Raw genomic sequence first — 21,391 nt, 5'->3', positions numbered from 1 at the left:
AAGCTTCAGTTTATTTGTAAGGAACACCCTATCAAGGCTTTAACTAACTATGACAGTCACTATAAGAAGGGTACCTTTTTAAAAGGAACATACTTTTTTTTAACCATAGTGGCAAAAATGTAGTTACAAGTCTTTCACTGTTTAAATATTCCAATAGTAACAAAAAGTTTAAAGACAAGGTAAACCATCAGTTATCATTCTTTACAGTTCTATGACGACATGACTTACCTCCTGTGATAAGGTCATAATAGTAATGGTAACCCTCAGAGGTTATGCCTTCTACCCATCTGCCCTTTGAAGGGTCTTTTTTCCTTTTCTTCTTTTCTTTCTGTTGATTTGATGCAGAGGTGGGTGGGACAGTACTGGTTTCTGGTGATATGCTTGGCTCTGAAATTTCTAGGGGAAAGATGAGAGAAGGGTGAAGTAGACAATGTAACTCCCCCCGCCAAAGACAAAACATTAAAAATGTTATTTCAATCAAAAACCTGATATGATTCTTTTGGCAACTTGACACGTCATTATAAAGGTTATGCGTAAAACTAAACATGCGCCAACACCCAGGAGAATTACAAAAAAGAAGTGAATGGGAAATCTAGCATTACCAGGTATTAAAACTTATTCTAAAGCTATGGTAAAAAGGCCAACAGTGTAAAACTAATTGGCTAATTTTTGGAAAAAAGCCAAGGTATTTCAGGGGTTCTTAAAATAAAATATTCTATGGAAGAGATTTTCTATCCAAAAGCATACTGGGAACCAGAAACTGATTTCTTTTTTGTGTAGCTATCTTGATTGACCTGGTACCTCCATTTTTTTTACACCAAAGTAAATTCCAGATTAAAGATAGTTACAAAAAGAACACAAGTAAAACAACGTTAAATATGACTACATAAAAATTCAAATATTCTGTATGGTAAAAATAAAAACATATATATGTATAAGAAAAACAAATGACAAATATTTATAAAAAATATGGCAGAGGATTAATGTTCCTAACAAAAATCCCTTACAAATCCAATACTATAATAGAAAAGTGGGCAAAAAGTACAAAGGTAATTCAGAAAATTAAAATTTGGCTTCACTAATATTCAAAGAAATACAAATAAACATAATTCTTTTTGTATTAGATCAATATGTATTGAAAAAAATAACCAAATCCAGTGTTAGTCTAATCTATGGGTGGGAAATAATTGGTAGTCTTTATGGCTTTACTTTCTTCTAAAGGATTGGGAAGTTATTACCAACACCAGTTAATACATTAATCTTATTTCCAGCAAAAGTGTAAACCTTAGAAACATTACTGAAGACAGCTTGGTATTAACTATCAATGTATAAAATATATTCAGACTTTGATTCAGCAATCTAACTTCTAGAGAGTAAACTTACAGAGATAAATAAGAAAACGTGCATACATAAAGATGTTCACTGAGGGACTTCCGGCCAAGATGGAGGCTTAGACGGACACGCTAGGTCTCCCTCTACAACTATAGTGGAATACAACTACTTTAAAACAAAGGATAACTAGAAATTCCAGAAAATAAAGCTACACGGAAGCCCAACATATGAAGTTATAAACCAGCGGTGCCATTTGGGCAGGTAAGAGTTAAAGAAGGCAAAGCTGTTTGCGGAGCGGCGGGGCGGGGCGGCGAAAAATCCTGGAGGTAATCAAGCCCCTGGCGTGCGCGACTCCAATCAAGCATCGCCTTGAACAGTGAGGCCCAGGGGGCGGGAGGACGGATCCCGGTCTCCTAGCTGAATAACTGTGTGAATCCATCTTGGACCCCCGCCCCCACAGAAAGCACCACAGAGCTGCGAAATAGGTCGCTGACAGGCAGGCGCCGGCGGTCGCTGATTTGTGACGCGTACGCAGGCACTGCCCCCTGCCCCCGACAGCCGGCCCAGGAAAACAAAACGCATCTGTCAAAATGAGGCAGGCAACTATAGAGATCCCGGTAACACAACTCACCAGGCAGCAGATAGAGAACCTGACAGATGAACAGATAAGAAACCTGTCAGAGGCTCAGTTCTGGGCCACTGTCATCAGGTGGCTTACAGAATTCACAAAAGAGCAGGAAAAAGATATGAAAGAAGCGAAAAACTTTCATAACGAAAGGAACAAAACCACATACGAGACAGATGGTGAGGAATCCAGAGTCCATTTCAACAAACTGGAATATGGAGAAGGAACAAGCAGTCAACCAATGCAGCGAGAGGAAATGGTAAGCAACAATGAGAGGATCAGAAACCTCTGGGACAGCTATAAAAGGCCCAACATAAGAATCATTGGTTTGCCAGAGAATGAGGAAGATGAACTAGAACTTGAAAAATTGAGTGAAAATATAATAAAGGAGAACTTCCCAGACTTGGGGAAGGGAATAGACTTGCAGATCCAGGAAGCAAGGAGAGTTCCCAAGAGACTGGACCCAGGGAGAACCACTCCAAGACACATTATAATCAAAATGTCAAAAATTAAAGATAAAGAGAGAATCTTAAAAGCAGCAAGAGAGAAGAAAAGAATTATGTACAAAGGGGTCCCAATTAGACTATCAGCTGACTTCTCAAGGGAAACCCTACAGACAAGAAGGGACTGGCAAGAAATATTCAAAGTAATGAAAATCCAAAACCTACAACCACGAATACTCTATCCAGCGAAATTGTCATTCAGAATAGAAGGACAGAGAAAGTGTTTCCAGGACAAAATAAAACTGAAAGAGTTCATTAGATCCAAACCACTGTTATATGAGAAGTTAAAGGGACTGGTTTAAAAAACAGAAGCTAGGGAGATGAAACAAAGGCAAACGAAACAGGCAACGAGAATGGAAAAGGAACTGTGGGTAAGGGAAACATAGTGGGGGGAGGCCAACAGGGAGGGGGAGTGGGGAGAGGGAGGGAGATGATATAGGAATTGGGGATCATGGTAGGAGGGAATGGAATAGACGGAGAGAGGTTGGGAGGAACTGTAAGCACAACTAATGGACATAATCTAAAAGTGGGGGACAACTGGAGGGAGGGGGCCACCGGGTGGAGGGGAGCAGAGGGAAGGGAAAGGGGCACAAATGTAATATTTTAATCAATAAAACACATTAAATCTGAAAAAAAAAAAAAAATGTTCACTGAGGCATTCTAACAATGAGAAACTCGAAGGAACCCAAAATGTTAACTTGGAAAAAATTAATAAAATAATGTTGGCCTTTTTATGGCCTTTTATATCCTTTATTAAACACCTGTTACAAGTGGTCATTGTAAGAAGCAGTTTATACCATTAGATTATTTTATTACTTAATTTTAGTAAAAATCAAGTTGCATAGCTAGCAAGAGATAATTCTGGTTGACTCGAAGCCTGTGCTCCTAACCACTGTGTAGCCACTAAAAATGATTGTATATCCTTATTTAAAAGATGTACCTGACATACGTTGAGGGAAAAAAAAACAATCTTCAAATAGACTACTACATAAAATGTATAACTTTATAAAAAAATTCTAAAAATTCTTTGTACTGCATTGCTGTACTTTTAAAGGACTATATATCTTATTCAGGTAAAGGAGACTATGAAAAATAGTAAGAAAAATCAGTGGGCAGAGGGGGAAAAATTGGGACAACTGTAACAGAATAAATATAAAAATTAAAAAGAAAAATCCATTTAAATATATCATGCTAAGATTTGCTCACAGGGCAGCATTATGAATTCTCCCAATCCATATAATTGATTAAATAAATTTTCAACTATTCTTTAATTCTGCAGGAATTAAAATGAACATATAGCTTTATCCTCGTGAAAATGCTGCTGCTCCATTGTAACTAACATATCCCAGATAATATTTTTAAACTGTGATTACAACTGTTCTTATTTGATGAAGGCAATATCAATTAACTGCTATTCTGATTAAAAACTTAATTGACAGCACTTTTTTAAAATTAAAAAATGTTTTTCTTATTCTATTACTGTTGTCCCAAATCCACCCCTTCTTGTTCTCCACTGCTCTGTCCCCCCCAACAATTAATCCCTGCCCTGTTGTCAATTTATACATGTTCCTTGACTAGACCCTTCTCGTTCTTTCCCCCCTTAACGCCCTCCCTTGTCCCCTATGGCCACTGTCAGCCTGTTCCTTGTTTCCATGCCACTGGTTCTATTTTGCTCATTTGTTTTATTCATGTTCATTAGGTTCCTGTATTAGGTGATATCATATGGTATTTGCCTTTTGCTGCCTGGTTTATTTCACTTAGTATAATACTCTCCAGTTCCATCCATGCTGTCGCGAAAGGTAGGTTCCTGTTTTCTTTCTGCTGCGTCGTATTCCATTGTGTAAATGTACCACAGTTTTTTGAGGCACTCATTTACTCTTGGGCATTTAGGCTGTTTCCAGTACTTGGTTATTGTAAATAGCGCTGCTTTGAACATAGGGGTGCATAGGTTCTTATGAATTGGTGTTTCAGGATTCTTCGGGTATAATTCCAGCAGTGGAATTGCTGGATCAAAAGGCAGTTCCATTTTTAGTTTTTCGAGGAAATTCCATACTGTTTTTTAGTGGCTGTACCAGTCTGCATTCCCACCAACAGTGCACTAGGGTTCCCTTTTCTCCACATCCTCACCAGCACTTGCTGTTTGTTGATTTGTTAATGATGACCATTCTGACAGGTGTGAGGTGGTATCTCATTGAGGTTTTAATTCGTGTCTCTCTGATGGCTAGTGATGGCGAGCATCCTTTCCTATGCCTCTGGACCCTCTGTATATCCTCCTTGGAGAAGTGTCTGTTCAGCTGCTTTGCTCATTTTTTAATTGGATTGTTGTCTTCTTGGTGTTGAGTTGTATAAGTTCTTTATATATTTTGGAGATCAAACCCTTTTCTGAGTTATTATTGGCAAATATGTCTTCCCATATGGTTGATTCCCTTTGAAAGCAGTTTTCATTAGAGAGTAAAGAATACCATTTCATGTCGACTACCTCAACTATTATGTAGGATCAACAACTGTGATTTGCTATATGCCTAGTTTAAGGACAATAAGGTTGTCATGGAAGAAATGCTCATAGGAAGTTCCCAAGTTAAAGTCTTAATTCAATGGCAAGATAAATACATTCTACTTAAATAATGCTTTTTATCTGGAACTGGTATCCTCAAACCTTCAAATTATTTCTTGCTGGCAAGGATGTGGTGAAAAGGAAGGAAAACCTTATACACTGTTGGTGGAAGTGTAAATTGGTCTAATCACGATGGAAAGCAATATGCAAGTTCCTCAAAAAAATTAAAAACAGATTATCGTACGATTCAGCAATTCCACTTCTGGGTATAAACTCAAAGGAAATAAAAATAGGATCTCAAAGAGATATATGCATTTCTTTATTTACTGCAGTATTATTTGCAAGAGGCAAGATATGGAAACCTAAATGCCCATCAACAGATGAATGGACTAAAAAACATGTAGTTTATATACACAATGGAATTACTATTCAGCTGTGAGAAAGGAGGATATTCTGCCATTTGTGACAACATGGATGGACCCTAACTCAGCACATTGTGCTAAATAAGTGAGATAAGCCAGAAAGAGAAGGACAAGTTCTTTGTGGAATCTAAAAAAGTCAAATTTATAAAAAACAGCAAAATTGTTGTTAACAAGGAAATGGGGGATAGGATAGTAAGACTGCTGTAAGGATACAAACTTGTAATGAATGAGTAGTAAATAATCCATAGAGATCTAATGCACAGAGCAGTGATTTTCAATCTGTGTGCCACAAGAATTTTTAAAACATGCAATACCTGACTAGTCAGAGGCACTGACCCCTTTTCCCTTAGATTGAGAAATAAGGGAAAAAAAGTGGTAATAGCCAACACAAGAGCCATTCGGTGTAAATGAATCAAAATTATACCTATTACCCTGGCTGGGTGGCTTAGTTGGTTGGAGTGTCGTTCCACACACCAAAGGGCTGCAGGTTCGATCCCTGGTTGGGGCACGGGCAGAAAGCAAAGGATCAATGCTTCTTTCTCACAGCAATGTTTCTTTTTCTCTCTCTCCCTTTCCCTCTAAAATCAATAAAAATATATTCTCAGGTGAGGATTAAGAGTTTAAAAAAAATATTTTTGGTGTGCCGAAGAAGTTTAGTAATTAAGTGTGTATGTTCCATGAAATGAAAAAGGTTGAAAATCACTGGCATAAAGTAATGAATAGTGTAAAAAATATTGCACTACAATTAGGTAATATGATAAATATCACTACAATGGCAATGGTATTACAATATGTAAGTGTATCAGTATAACACATTGTATACCTTAAATTTACAATGTTTACATCAAATATATTCAATTAAAAATCAAAAAGGTAACAAAAATTGTTTTCTAGCAATAGTCAGTTAATTTGTCCACAAAAGGCCAATTCACTATAATTCAACCACATAAACATGATTTAGTTCTCACCATATAAAGTGAGCTATATAGTTATAATGCAATGCCTTCTTTAAAAATATATTTTATTTATTTTTAGAGAACGTGAAAGGGAGGGAGAGGGGGAGAAACATCTGTGTGAGAGAGAAAGTTTGATTGGTTGCATCTCATACTCTCCCTGACTGGGAACTGAACTTGCAACCAGACATGTGCCCTGACTGGAATCAAACCAGCAGTGACCTTTCGCTTTGTGGGACGACACCCAACTAACTAAGCAACTCTGGTTAGGGCACAACGCCTATTTTTTAATAAATAGATCCTTTTAGCGAAATAACTAGAATACCTAAAAAACTCAAATGTTTCTGTAACGAACCACTGACCTAAGACAGAACTAGGACTAGGTAACCACCAACATAGTTTAGTTTTTGTGAATGGAGATGTTAAAATATGAAGCATTAAAAGCAAAAGTGAATGAACAAACTCCCATAGTCTAAATAGTGCTATGATGCATAGGAAAAGCACTAAGACTATATCCTGAGTGTATAACCTCTTTATGGAAATAAAAGGCTAACTTAGCATGACCTCTGATGTTACTTTTAAAACATGATGGCTGTATTTTTACCTGACTCTAAGCCAAGCCTTTTCAAATCCTCTTGGTATGCTTTCAGGGCAGCTGCCTCCATTGCAGCAAACTCCTTTAATGCCTTTTCTTCTTCCTTTGCCTTATCCAGGCTTTTCTGCTTAATCTATGTAAGACATATAAAAATGAAAGCTAGACAAAGGACTGATATTTACACACAATAACTGGCAAAGAAAGAAAGAAACTAAATTACCTCACTGATCCTCTTTGCCACATTTTCCTTATGATTTTTTCCTCTTTCATGAAATTCAACACTCTTGAAAATGAAAAAAAGAGAAAATACAAAGGAAAACTACATAAACATCATAAGGTTCACAGAAAAGTAACAGTAAATTTGGGAATGAAGCATAAAATTAAAAACTAAACTGGTACAAAAGAAAAAAATAATTTTAATGCAAATTGGTCTTTTTTATCAAATGATGCTACAGAACTGAATTACATTATTTATTATTATGCCCTCTGACTACGTCTCCTGTAGTGCTTAAAATAAACTACGATGACCATATTAATGGGGAAAAATACAAGGTACACTTGATGACTAATCAAGTGAACATGATTGTAATTAGGACTCAAAACAAGATATGAAGCCAAGAGGAGTGAAAAAAAAAAAACACCTTAATTTTAAGAAACACTTCTCAACATAAAATGTTAAAACCTGTAAGCCAATAGAATTTATACTGCTGTATTTGCCACACTAGGTAGGAGACAATAAACAATGAGCCTTAGAACGTTTTTCCTCCAAATTGGGAGAAAAGTAGACATTAAAAAATTTACCCTAAAAATAGTAAACAAATACTTTTATGTGGTAATGGTACAAAATGTAAAACTCTTATGCAAGACAATTTGGAACTATCTATCAAAATCAGACTGCTGTAATAGAGAACAAAAAAAAAGTTCTCTAAAAATTAATATGACAAGAGCTCCAGGATATACTTAATTTTTTTTAAAACTATGGTGCAGAATAGTGTATATATCATGCTACCTTTTATGTATGCTGGAATAAGAACCTATATCTATATGCATAAACAATAGAATGATAGTCATGAAAATGAAAAAGCAGTAACCTATGAGGAATGACAGTAACTAGGATGAATGGGGAGAGGTGGATGAGTAAACATTACCTATATAAAAGAGCCAGAAATGCTCTCTATAGTTGTATGCAATAAGAATTACCAGGTAAACTTTGCAAAAACAAGTTTTGTCAAATCTTGCATTAGCTGAGCTATTCTAAAATTCCACTGTGAATTCCTTTTTTAAGGCAAATGTTCATCCTTTATTTTTCATATATTAATTTTCCTAAAATTGATTATACCCGACAAAGACCATTCAAAAATAAATTGTTTCCAATTAATGGTTAAATTGGTGTGTATTAGCAACTCAAGGAGATGAAGATCAACTGACTATGCTAGAGAGATTTTACACTCTACCTAACTCATAAAATTCACTGAACTGCTTAGGTACCTTTAAGTAAGAGACTATCAGTGATTTGTGCAGGTTTTAAAATATGTGGTGTTCATTTGTAAGGATAGCCTATGTCAAAAAAAAAAGATAGTCAAGAACTTTAGCAACTATTTAAAAAGACTAAAAACGAAGAAACAAAAAAACCCAGAAGAAAAATAGTCCTAAACTTTTTGTAGACAATAGTAAATAAATATATACGAAATAAATACAACATTGTTGCAGATAGGCCTACTATTCTTTTTGTGCATCCAACTCCACCAAGTAAAAAAATATGAATGTGTAATATATTTTAAAAATACCCCAATGTATAACTGCTATGTATATGCTTGAGGAAAAAAAAAAAAAGCAATGGTGTTGCTTTTTGTTTTGTCTTAAAAGTTGAAGGTAGACTAAATGATACAGTATATAATTTGCTTAACAGAGTTGCTATTTTCACATTCCATGAGAGAATGATGTTCTTTCAAATTTAAGCAGTTGTAGACATAAAATTTTATATCAAACACATGTAATTAGAGAAAAAAAAAAACTACAATGTTTCTTTTTACATATTAAGGGCTTTCCACTTACATGTGATAGTTTCACAAACAACACCATCAAAACTAGATTTCCTAGACATGGATGAAATTACCCATTCAATGTTCATTTCCTGACTTTGACCGAAGGGCCATAGTAAAATAATTTGGCTTAGTATATATATAATCAAATTTAGGGTGATGAAAAGAGTGCACACAGGTTTCCTATAAGGAAAAAAAAATAATAGTTTTTCAATGTTTTGAAAAACCTAAAGCAATGTATATGAAAATGCTTTGTAAACTCTTGAGTCTGGATCACAAAGGAACACTTCACATAAATACATTAGAATCTGTAATAGTGGAATTATCATACAGGCCTATTGTCTGCTATCCAGCATTTGCAGTAATCACAGAATTTCTTTGGTTGCGACTTCCAGTAGTCTGCCCTGAAAAAAGAAAAAACAAGTCTAAGCTTACTTACAATTTAAAGTTAAAATTCTGCATCCTTTACATCTTCTTAAGAGTTTGAAATATAAGCCTCTGCTACCTGATACAAGCGGTCAAGTAAAATTGTTGCCAGTGGAATAGAAAAGTCTGCACCGGATTTAAAACTCCCTTAGATAAAATAGCTTTTAAAAATTCCCCCTCATTTGTTAATGTCATCAGCGTGAAGAAATAAGGAACATCTTAGAGGTTTCTCTCTTCCATTCCTTTCTGGCACTTTGAGAGGTTGCTGTAATGGAGGCCTGAAGAAACTCATCAAGTTTACTTTAAATCAAGTTACTTCCACCAAAAGCGCAAACAAAGCACAAGATTCCTCTGGTGGGAGACTGTGGTTCCTCAGAGACCATTAGTTAATACAATTTGTTCTTGAGCCTCAGGGCAAGAGAGTTGGAAAAGCCAAGGGACCTCTCAGTTGGCAAGACAAGGAAAAAAAATCATTAACCGGGGCTGGCCGCCTCCAATAGGCGGAGGAGTCAGTAGTGGCCACAATCCAACCCTAAAGTTTCACAACATCCCAAGTTTCAAGCACTACAGAAACCAAAAGGCAGCTGTGACCCCCGACCGTGTAGGTGGAAGGGTCACTCCGTCGCTTCGCAGTCGGCCATCCAACTTCCCTCCCGAGAGCCCGACCTCGGTTTCCCCAGGGTGCTCGCGAGGTAGCATTTCCACCCCGCCCAGAGAACCCGCCCTGCCGGTCCAGGCGGTCCTGAGCGAGTTAAGGGAACATCCGTCACGCCTCCAGGCAGAAGGCGGGAGGTGGGGGTGGAAAGGGGGCTGGTGGTTGGAGGGACCGACACGGCGGAGAAAGGGCCGCCCTGAAAAACAACTCATCCTTGTTTAGAGCCTGAGACCCAACTCACATGACTGGACCAGCAGCTCCGCGCTTCGCCCCCGGGTCCGGCCCAAGTTAGCGTTTCCCACGCGGGGCGAAAAGCAGCCCGACCAGGAGCAAGGCCCACCCAAGCTTCCGCGCTCCAACACCGCCCTCTTACCCCCGAACCAGTGTTCCACGGTTCCCAACTACGGGTGCTCAGAGGACTCAATCCGCATTCGAAACCTCCTCCTCTTCCCCTCCCCCTACAGGGGCGGTACTCCCGACTTCTGAAAGGTGGGGTCGGTATAAAGGGGTTGAGGTCACCGAGAAGGGGCAAAAGCGCGACGGGACCTAAGCTGAAAGACCCGAACCTGAAACTTCAAGTCCCCGCCTCATCCCTCCTTCTTTCTCGTGCTCTGGGATCCAGTACCTTCACCCTTCTAGGCTCACGGGCTCGTGGCCAAGGAGCTCGCGCGCCGCCTCCGCCCCGAACGCAAACAGCTGTTCCCCGAGACGTCGCCGACTTCAACTTTGCCAACTACTCCGCACGCAGTTTGCCCAGCGGAGCAACCTGGACCTGTAGGCTGGGAGCTGTTGGCAGAGTTTAAAAAACAAAACAAAACAAAAGGAAGGTGAAACAGCTGGTTTCAGGACCGCGAGTTGCCGGGGTTTGCCTCAGAACTTTCCTGAGGCGGCGGAGCGGCTACGCTCCCCCTTCCGAGACGCCCGCGCGCTCTGTTCGGCTCGTTCCCCTGCTCCTGAGCGCGTGGGCAGCGGCGGGAGCGGCTTGAGTGGCGCAGAGACGGAGGCATTAGTAGCATCGAGAAGTGGAGAGGAAGCAGCGCGGCACAGGCGCTTGTCAGGTGAGTCACCACAGTACTTCTATCAGCATTTCCCATATGGTCTAGCGGTTAGGATTCCTGGTTTTCACCCAGGCGGCCCGGGTTCGACTCCCGGTATGGGAATGTCTTAAGCTTTTCTTTTTCCTTTCTTTCTTTTTTATAGAGGCTCGGGCAGCTAATTTTATTTCCAATGCCTCTTGCTCCCTTCCTGCCCTACCGGGTGAGTTTGTAGAAAACGAGCTTTCGTGTACTTGTTACTTGCGCCTTGACTGGGGCTGCGGCTTTGGGAGTCACGAGTACTGCGCTGGGCAGGCTGGAGGAGTTACTGCTCTTGGGCTGCCTCTCCTCCCGCCCGGGGTTGGCGGGTCTGCGCTGCCGGGAAGAAGTTTCACTTTCCCCGGGGCTTCCCTCCCGCCGCTCCGGCCCCCAGCCATCCTTTTCCAGACGCTCGGGAGGTGATGATTAACTCCAGCCTCTCCTTATCTCCTCCCAGCTCGCCCCTCCGGCCCACAGTCTCCTCGGCCTCCCCCTTCCGACAGTCGCAATAGAGCGGGTCGTGTTTGCCCCCTGCCCTCAGCCCCCGGGAGTCCGCGCCCGGCTAGCAGCCCTCGGTAACTTCGCTGGGTGGTAACGAGAACCCCCGTCCCCAACACAAAGCAGCCTCCCAGGGGGCGCTCGCCTAGAGAGGGCGATACTGCCCCGCTAGGCGGCGCGGCTGGTCGGTGAGCCCCGGTGCCCACGGGCACGCTTTCCCGTGAGCGCAGCTGCCAATCGACGAGGAATCGGCCGCGCCTTCGCTCGGCTCTCCCGCAGCGCCCGAGCCCCGCCAGCGAGTTAGTCCCAGTTTGCCACGGGCGCACTGGCTACAGTTCACAAGTACCTCAGACTTTTTTGCTTGGGAAGGCCTCGGGGGAAGGGAGTCCCCCCCCCCTTTTCTTTCAAAAACTACACAACACACATACACACAGGGGCTGCGGAGAAGAAAAACAACACTACGATGAGATATGTTTAAAAAAGAAAATTGATTCTCCAAAGGGTCTAACTCATTGAACACCGATGATAGAAAATCCTGGGGTGGAGTTGGGGCTTGGAAGAGAATATTGGCCGGAGACTGGGAGGGGATGTTAAAACAAAGTTTCACTGTATTTTTAAATATAGAAGCCTTGTGTTTATTACGAAGAAGGGGCAGCTGTGTCAGCAGCATGTGAGCTGTAAATGAAACAAAAGCGTTATCTTGAATGCAGGCTGAAATTAGAAAATGGGGCAAGCTATATAATGTTCAGTCTATTGGACCTCTGAGAACAAATGAAGAAGGAAAAAGTGGCTCTTGTGCAGGGTTTCTGTTCAGTTACTAAGACTAGAAGTTTTGGCTGTTAGTGTGTGCGTTCCCAAACTGTCTTATAGTTTTAACTGCAGAGTGAGTTTTGAATTAATCTGTTAATATGAACTTCATGATTAAGGATTCATTATGTTTTCATTATAAATAAACCTTCACAACGAAAAATATTTTAAATTTTCTTTATTAATTCAAATGTTTGAACCTTTACTATATACCAAGCAGCATAGATGCTTTTGAAAGTTACTAGTTCTTCATGTTAGGAGCTAGTGGATAGAATACATAATAGAATGGTATTTTGGTCCCTGTGATTAGCTCTATGAACTGTGTAGATCTTTCACCTTCTCTGTGCTCTGGGTTTAGAACTATAGATTTCTTGATAATGCATAACACTCACAAACTTTGTCGAGCAGTTTTTAAGTAGGCTATGAAATTGGAAAGTTTCATTTAAATAGTGGGATTGTGTGATTATTAAGAAACCATTTACTAAAGAATTATGTCCAAATTTAGAAGGCTTAAATAGTCTCCAAAGAGGGCTTAATTATTGACCTTGCATTTTGTAATGACTTGGTATAGTAGGGTTCTTGAACCAAATAGTTCTGAAGTGGATGTGGTTTTCCACTGAGCACCCACTAATTACAGAAGGCTTTACTCTGTGTGTATTTGAGGGTATGCTGAGGCTAGTGGTTTGGTGACAATGTTTCTGTCCAAAATGCAGCTTCTTATAGTTGTGCACCAGGCAGCACCGAGAAAGGCAGCATCTGAGTTTTGAAAGTGCTGCAGGAGCACAGTGGTGGGAAATCAGTTCTACTCTGGGATGAGGACTGGAGAGGTAGCATGGAAGGGAGTGTATTTGCCCTGGACCTTGAAGAACTTGTTGGATTTCTCCTGGGAATGTGAATCATAAAGCTGAGGTGGGGGAACAGGTATAAGGCTGGCAAGTAGTCTGGTTCTGCAGGAGCACACAGTGCCTGGAGGGAGAGCTGTGGGAGATGAAGTTGGGACAAGGTAACAGGTTCTTTTATCAAGGGCGTGACATTTATGTCACTAGAGGTTTAAGAACATTCTTTTTTGTCTCTTTGAAAAACCAAATGTAGCATAATATGTAAAAGTACTTATTTAGAAGATTCCAGCACTGTAAAAACATGTAGAATATTTTGTGAACATGGTTTTATGTTTAGCAATTGAATATTTTTTAATTAGTAGAATGGAGAAAAACAGTTAATTAGAATTCGATGAAAGAAATGAAATCTAGGTTTAAATTATGAGAATGATCTATAACTATGTTCTTATTGGCTTCCTTTTTTGAAAATGACCTTAATATTCTAAGACAGGGCTGCTAGTTACTATCATTAAGGCATACACCTTAAACTGGTTAAGAGTAGATGATAAATTTGTAAGGATTCATTCATATGCCTGTAATTCATATGTATGACTATAAAACACCATTGGTACTCATGTTTAGTTTTGTCTTAGACTACAAAATGAAGTGATAACTAATTAAGTGGCATGGATTTACCCAAATAGTCTCTTTAATATTTGCTACTATTAGTTGTAATTAGAAGATATGTAAAAGTTCAATGCGTGTTTGCATAGATGGACACCTATTTTTAAAGAAATGTAAGATATTTAAAAAATAATGGCATTTTTAATAAAAAATACAAAGACTTTACTACTGTGGTCCCTGAGGCCCAAGATTTAACTTCACCTCCTACCTTCTCTGCCTCTTTGTTATACTTCAGCCACATTGTCTTCTTTTTTTTGTTCCTTGTATTTGCCAGACCTGTTCTTTTCTTATTTTTATTTCTTGCTGTTTGCATTGCCTGAAATATTTCCCCTCCAGTTCTTCACATCTTAGGTCAACATTACCTTCTCAGACAGGTCTTTTCAGACCACCCTAGAGAGACTCCCTTTTGATTTGTTACTTCCTGTTTAGTTTACCCTGTTTTATTTTCACTTTTTTCTTTTATTTTGTTAAATTTATTGGGGTGACATTGGTTAATAAGATTATATAGGTTTCAGGTGTACATTTCTATGATACATGATCAGTATATTGCATTGTTTGCTCACCACCCAAAGTCAGATTATCTTCTGTCACCATATATTTGGCCCTCTCCTTTTTCCTATTATCTAAAGTTAATTTGTTTTATTTTTTTTCTGTTTACTTCTTATTCCACTGGAATATAAGTTACATGAGGTAAGGATATTGTATAGTGAGATAATTATTATAAGATTCAAACAACAGAAATGTCGGAACTCGCATACATTTCTGGCGAAAATGTAAAATGGTGAAGTTACTTTGGAAAAGAGTTTGACATTTCCTTCAAAATATTAAACATTGAGGTACCATATGACCCAGCAATTCCACTCCTAAGTATATACCCAATAAAAATTAAAACGTGCTCGTATGTGCACACAAAAACTTGTGCACAAATGTTTATGGCAGCATTATTCATAAGCAGAAAGTGGAAACTACCCAAATGCACATCAACTGATGAATGAATAAATACAATGTGGTGTATGCATACAATTTAATATTATTTGACAATGAAACAGAATGAAGTACTAATACATACCACATTGTTCATCACTCTTAAAAATGGTATGCTAAGCAAAAGAAGTCAGGCTGAAAAGACATCTTGTATGGCATCATTTATATATAATTTCCAGAATAGGCAAATCTATAGAGAAAGATAGATTAGGTTTACCTAGGATTGGCGAATGAGGGAGCTGTAGTAAAGGGGTGGGAAGTGACTGCTAATGTAGGGACAAGGTTTCTTAGGATGATTAAAATGTCCTAAAATTAGATGTGATGATGGCTGTACAATTCTGTAAAAATGTTTGAATTGTTCTCTTTGAATGGATGAACTTCATGGTATGTAAATTATATTTCAGTAAAACTGTTTAAAAAGATTGAAGCAATAAAAAGCATATAAAATATTTGTTTCTACATTTTGTATTTATCATTTAGATATTAAATATTTAAAAATAATTATGGAATAATTTAACACTGGAATTCTAGCTGTAGATAGTCCAGTAATGTAGCAAGTGCTCAGTAAATAGCTAATGAAGGAGGTTAAAATACAGAGATATTTTAATTATGATACAGTATATAGTGGGATAAGTACACAGAGGGAGCTAAACCAAGGGTTGCTTATAAAGGTTTGAAGGTCTCCAAAATGTCTGGATTTATGTGAAGGGAATGGGGAAGGATATCCTCTAGAAGGCAGCATTTGAAATGGGCTTTAAAGTCAGGTTAGGCTTTTGCTAGTGGAGGTAATATGGTGGGAGGCAAGGCAGGAGCATAGGCACATTTAACAGTTGCTGGTATAGAACATTTTGACTGAAGTGAGGAAACAAGTAACATAAAAGTGGGAAATAAGGCTGCAAAAATAGATTAGGGTCTATAGCTGACGATGTTAGCACTGGCAGATGTCCTTTGGTGTCTGTTTGTTATCCTTCAACCCCTAGTGTTCTTCCAGTAGCCTGTACTTGGGAAACAGAGCTGAAAGTGTCCGGGGGTTTATTTCTTTCCTCTAATTGTTCTCAACTCAAGACTGTCTAGTCAGGAGTACAACTTTGGAGAAAGGACTTTCACTTGTTCCCCTCAGTATCATAAGCGCTTGGAGCGGTGCTTGGCACTTGGTGAGTACGTATTTAGAAAATATTTGAATGAATGAAAACCAGGAAGTTGCAAGGTCTACTCAAGTGAAGTTTATTTTACAAATCCCCTTGACTCTTGCAGAGTATTTACATTTTATTTATTTATTAATATTTTATCCTTACCCGAGGACGTGTTTGGAGAGAGAGAGACATTCGTATGAGAATCAATTGGGGACTGACCTGCAACCCAGGAAAGTGCCCTGATTGGAAATTGAGCCTGTGACCTTTTGGTTTATGGGTCCACGCTCCAACCAATTGAGCCAAACTGGCCAGGGCAACTCTTGCAGAGCATTTAGATAGAAGATTTTGGAAAGTTCTGATTATGAAGGTCCTTGAATTTTGGGATAAGGAATTTACTTAGCTAGGAGAAGGGACTTCTGGTAATATGGTAAGTGTTTTTAATTTGGTAGTAGTGTGAAGGATGTACTGGAGGATGGAAGGATTGTGTTTGTGGTGTCCACTCCCATCTTCCTATTCCTATTCTTGCTCCCATTCTCCCTAGTTTAGGCATTGACCAAGGTCAGGGTCTCTTGCAGTACAGCAATAATCCAACAACTCTCCTTGCTTCTAATCTCTCCCTAAATGAGGCAGCTGCAGTGAAACAAAGGATCAAAGGGTGTACATGGAAGGAAAAATTTAAGATGTCAGGAAGTAAACACTCCTAAAAGAAATAGAGAAGTTACAAAGCATAGTTTGTTTGTTTTTTTTAAGAGGACAGACAATTATCTTACCAAGGATAGGTCAGACATTAAATTTTTATTGCTCATCTGTGTGTGGTGTGTATGTGGCTTTTTGAACACTGAAATTTGTACATTGACTCCAGAGACAAAGTTAAAACTGTGAGACTGCCACCCTGTGGACAATATAACTTAGAACTAAATCTTCATTCATTTGAAATTCACTATTTTAGAACTGCTTATGATATATGTAGTTATGTTCATTAAATAGAAAGTTGAAATTAGTTTGCTTTATGAGGCTTTTACATAGAATTTTAGATAAATCAATAGCTTAAAAAGTTACAAAGAAATTCAAGAATGCTCTTTTCATGGCATGCTTTTGTCCTCCAGTAATTTCATATCAGAGTTTTGTTTTTAAATACATTGTGGCATGTAGGCCTGTTATAAATAGTCTTTTTTTCTCTTATATTGTACAATTTTTATCTTATTGTATAATACATTTGGTATTGTCCTTGAGAGTTATATTTTTTGAGAAATATGTGAAAACTCCCCCTACCTTTTTGTCTTAAGTGAAAGTGCTCTTCACTGCCTATTTCTTGTGAAGTTGGATTTTATTGTTAGAAATTCTCCATGCTTTGATGAGTTTTCTTAATTGTAATTATATAAATAATTTGGATTTCATTATATGTTATTTAGTTAGAAGGGCAGTCTGCTCACAAATTAAACTGGTAAACTAGCTTGAATCGAAATGAAATGGCTATTGTGAAAGACTTATTTGCTTTCTGCAACTCAGGAAATGGTTCCGCCTTGAACTCTACAAAACTTTTCCAGTAGATGAGCTGTGTTTACAGCCTAATGTCGTAAGTGGCTTGCACCCTAGTATTCCCTGAGGTGTTAGGAGGGGTGGAGTTTTAGTGCTTCAGATTGGTGTTACCAGTTAGGTAGAAATGGGCTGCAGCAGCAATCTGAGGTCAGCAATTGTAGCTTCTTTCTGATTGTGTTATCCAGGCTGAGGAAGAGAATGGCTGAGTATCCACTGACCCTTAATCCTTAAATTACAAGAGATTTTTAAAAATATAATGTTAATGATTTTAAATATTTAGCTATTTCTGAGTTTTTCTCAAAAATAGAGCATGACAAACATGGTAATATACTTTAAATACTTGGTTTTATTTACATGTAAATGTATGGGATTGTTGGTGACTTCTAAATTATTTTTTGCTACATTTATTTTGGTTGATGTATACCATGTAATTTTAAGCAAAGTAGGCTATGAATTTTGAAAATGCAAATGTTTATCTAGGCTCATAAGGTTTGCCATATAAAAAACAGTATTACAATACTTAGGTATTGTTTAAGGAAAGTAAATTTCAAAATACTTAATAGTCTGTTTGCTTCTTTCCTAAGTATTGGAACGAGCAGCCAATCAAGTTAGGGATATATGTTTTCTAACTTCTTGAATGATTTCATTATCATGTTGTTTTAAAAACTGTAAATGGCATTGAACTTCTAAAAAAATTTTTAGTTTAATATTTAGCCTATACATAAGAAACTTTGTCATCACACGGTATCTGCCTTTTATGCTAGAGTGGCGATTTAGGATTAATGGTAGTTATCATTTCTTTTTACTTTTCACACTCGGGTTCATTTTCACAAATGTAGATATAAAACTGTTTTTTTGAAAAGCAATTCCAGCATACATGACTTGTTTTGATAAAGCAGTAACAACTGTATATTTTTTTTATGTGTGTTGGGGGCATGTGTGTACATTTTAATAGGTTTTAAAATTTTTAAATAGCAAACTATTTACTATTAAATACCTTTTATTTAAAACTTTTTATTTTCTTTATTTTCGATATCTGGGAAGGTACTTAGCTAATGACCTCTGGATCCAGAGTCCTTCTAGATTGTCTTAAGTCTTTATTCATAGTTTAATCTTTTAGTGGAGTTAAAGTTTCTTTTGGATTCAAAATACTATGACCAAGATACATTTTTGATACCTCATTTTGTGTGAAGCTTTTTCTCTCTGTCAGGATTTAATGAATTCAGGCTTTCAGGGTCATAATGGGATTGGTTTTATCCCAGCTTTCCTAACATCAGTGTTTATCACTGATACCTCCTTATGCCAAGGGACACAGATGACCCTATTAACTGAGAAGGATGGGGCCCTGCCACTCAATTGCCCATAGAATAGGACAGACACTGACCCAGTTGCAGGAGCTTAAGTAGAAAGCAAGAGTATGACAGGAAGGCATTGAACACAGGCCAAGTTCCAGCACACAGGTGGGGCAGGGCTGAGGAGAAATATTCTGATGGAAAGCAGATCATAGGCTTAAGTAATTCAAAACTCTAAGTAGGCAATTGACATGAGGGAATTTCAGATATGAGTGGGAATGCCTTTCCTTTATTTGTCCCCCTCCCCCTTTTTTTGCCATTTCACACCAATTGCAATTTCATTGTCCTTTAAAATCCTGCTTTGAAATATTTTCTTCTTTTTCCATTTTCAGTACCTTCTCTAATGTCTTGTTAGTTTATGCAGCATATTTTAAGAGGGCTTTTTTTTTTTTACACCACATGTTTGTAGAAAAATAAAGCACATAAAGTTTGTATAGAAGCAAATCTGTCAACTCACATTCATTAGGATGGCTACTATTAAAAAACAGAACATAAGTGTTGGTGGCGATGTGGAGAAATTGGTGGCCTTTGAGTACTGTTCCTGGAAATGTAAATGGTGCAGCTACTATGGGAAACAGTATGGCAGTTCCTCAAAAAATTAGGAATAGAATTATCATAGGATTCAGCAATTCCATGGCTATGTAACTACAGAACCAGCTCAAAATGGTCCTATCCTGTTTGATGACCAGGACATGACTAGAACTTGAATACTGGAACTTTTTCAGAAGCCAAGGGTCCATTGCCCAGGAAGATCTGGTGTTGACACCCCTTTACCATAAATGGCCAGTTCCAAGGTTCTCCAATTAAAACTTGCCCCACCAGCCCTTCTGTTACAGAACCCCTGGGCTGCTCCAGTTGAAAACAAACCCACGGGCTCTTTAGTTAGGGGCCCGATTGCCCGCCGCCAAAATTATAACTCTCAATACCAGAGTTTGGTGAAAAGAAAAAGAATTGTTTATTTAACAGTTACATAGATTTAGTTATTTGCGGATTTCTGTTGTTAAGTCTTATGCTCTTTAAAACACCCACAAACACATATCCTTGCCTCCCCCCCTTCCAAACCAGGCTAGTTTTAGGAAAGTCAGAGAAACTGTTTCCCTACTTTCCAAACACAGTTCAGCTTTACCAGCAGCTGCCAATCATTCAATCTGATTGGGGAGGTCCTTTCTGTGCTGTGGTGCCCTCCAGCTCTCAATGCAGAACCACCTGGATTCTCAGCCTCCTTGCAAACTGCCTTCTTCCTGCAAACCGCGTGGATCTTCTCTCCTTCTCAGAACTGCATGGCGAGAGCCTCTTAAAGCAGCCTGGAGACCCCTTCTCCAAGCCACATGGAGAAGGCCCCTTCACCAAGCCACGTGGAGGGAGCACACGAGAGAGCGAGAGCGAGCGCGTGAGCATGCCAGAGAGAGAGAGTCAGAGCGCCAGAACCAGAGCGTGAGTGAGAACCCGAGTCAGAGAGCGAGAGAGAGTCAGAGTGAGAGCACGAGCGAGAGCCAGAGAGAGTCCCCGCTAAAATGTCTGCAGCTGCTTATATATCCCTGACTGCGTCATCTGATGCAGTGGGCGTTGCAAACAGTTCTGACCATTCACAGACCCTTACGTAGGCTCTGTGTGCTTTCCATACCGTCCCCTGGTTCAAGACTCCTCCCATCTGCCTGAGGCTTTGGATGCATTAAAGCCATTTTGCATAAGAAAGACAGTAGCCACCAGCCTCAGGCATGTGGAAGCATTTGAAAAGCTGCTTACTTCTCCCCATCCCCCAGCAGCAAACTCTGGGGATTTTTGGACTCCCCTGTTTCTGTAACACTTCTGCATACCTCTTTCCCTTAGCCTCTTAAAAACTCTAGGCCTGGTCTAACAAGCAAGATGAATTTGCGGCACCACAAGGTCTCCCTTCTTGGTTGGCGTCGTCCTCTCAATCAATAAACTTTTCCTTACTACAAATTCTGACATTTTGAGTTTCTGCCCTTTGAAGGTATGGGCACAGGGATTTTGGTTCTGTCTCAGAGATATATTTGTATACCAGTGTTCACAGCAGTATTATTCACACTAGCCAAAAGGTAGAAGTAACTAGACTGGCCATCAATGGATAAATGGATAAACAAAATGTGTGTACTTACAGTGGAATATTTTTTAGCCTTAAAAAGGGAGGAAATTCTGACATATGCTGAGGACTTTACACTAAGTGAAATAAGCCAGTTACAAAATGACAAATACTGCATGATTCCATTTATATGTGGTACCTAGAGCAGCTAGAATCATTGAGACAAATAGAATGGTGATTGCCAAGAGTTTAGGGGAGGGAGAATGAAGAGTTGCTTAATGGGTATAGAGTTTGAGTTTTGCAAGATGAAAACTTCTAGAGATCAGTTGCATATGAATGTACTGATTACCAC

At 38.9% G+C, this 21,391-nt stretch overlaps 2 protein-coding genes and 1 non-coding gene across 10 annotated transcripts in view; 2 read left to right on the top strand and 1 right to left on the bottom strand.

Moving 5' to 3' along the window:
• The window catches only part of WBP4 (WW domain binding protein 4), a 29,050-nt gene extending 18,576 nt beyond the window's left edge, over window positions 1-10,474 (bottom strand). Inside the window, exons 1-5 of one of the 3 annotated variants that reach the window (XM_090258680.1) lie at window positions 10,349-10,474; window positions 9,358-9,430; window positions 7,205-7,267; window positions 6,994-7,117; window positions 229-396 (exon numbers count right to left, since the gene is read on the bottom strand). In XM_090258680.1, coding sequence (XP_090114806.1) covers window positions 229-396; window positions 6,994-7,117; window positions 7,205-7,267; window positions 9,358-9,430; window positions 10,349-10,350 — 430 coding nt within the window. In that variant the 5' untranslated portion in view covers window positions 10,351-10,474. Of the gene's footprint in view, window positions 1-228; window positions 397-6,993; window positions 7,118-7,204; window positions 7,268-9,357; window positions 9,431-9,531; window positions 10,016-10,050; window positions 10,190-10,348 lie in introns of those variants that run through there. The other 2 variants (XM_090258679.1, XM_090258678.1) reach the window with 2 other exon arrangements.
• A 113-nt stretch (window positions 10,475-10,587) lies between these two features.
• The window catches only part of ELF1 (E74 like ETS transcription factor 1), a 129,687-nt gene continuing 118,883 nt past the window's right edge, over window positions 10,588-21,391 (top strand). For 4 of the 6 annotated variants that reach the window (XM_090258671.1, XM_090258670.1, XM_090258668.1 and 1 more), the window contains exon 1: window positions 10,588-11,165. The gene's annotated coding sequence lies outside the window, so the exon portion shown is untranslated. The remainder of the gene's footprint in view (window positions 11,166-21,391) is intronic. The other 2 variants (XM_090258672.1, XM_090258669.1) reach the window with 1 other exon arrangement.
• Window positions 11,196-11,267, top strand: TRNAE-UUC (transfer RNA glutamic acid (anticodon UUC)). The gene has a single exon. It is a non-coding gene; the product is annotated as a tRNA-Glu (tRNA).

This window comes from Furipterus horrens, unplaced genomic scaffold (assembly GCF_987537825.1).
Source record: "Furipterus horrens unplaced genomic scaffold, mFurHor1.1.pri manual_scaffold_12, whole genome shotgun sequence".
Taxonomy (NCBI): domain Eukaryota; kingdom Metazoa; phylum Chordata; class Mammalia; order Chiroptera; family Furipteridae; genus Furipterus; species Furipterus horrens.
The sequence above is the reverse complement of the archived record's forward strand: the minus strand, read 5'-3'. Positions and strand labels throughout refer to the sequence as shown.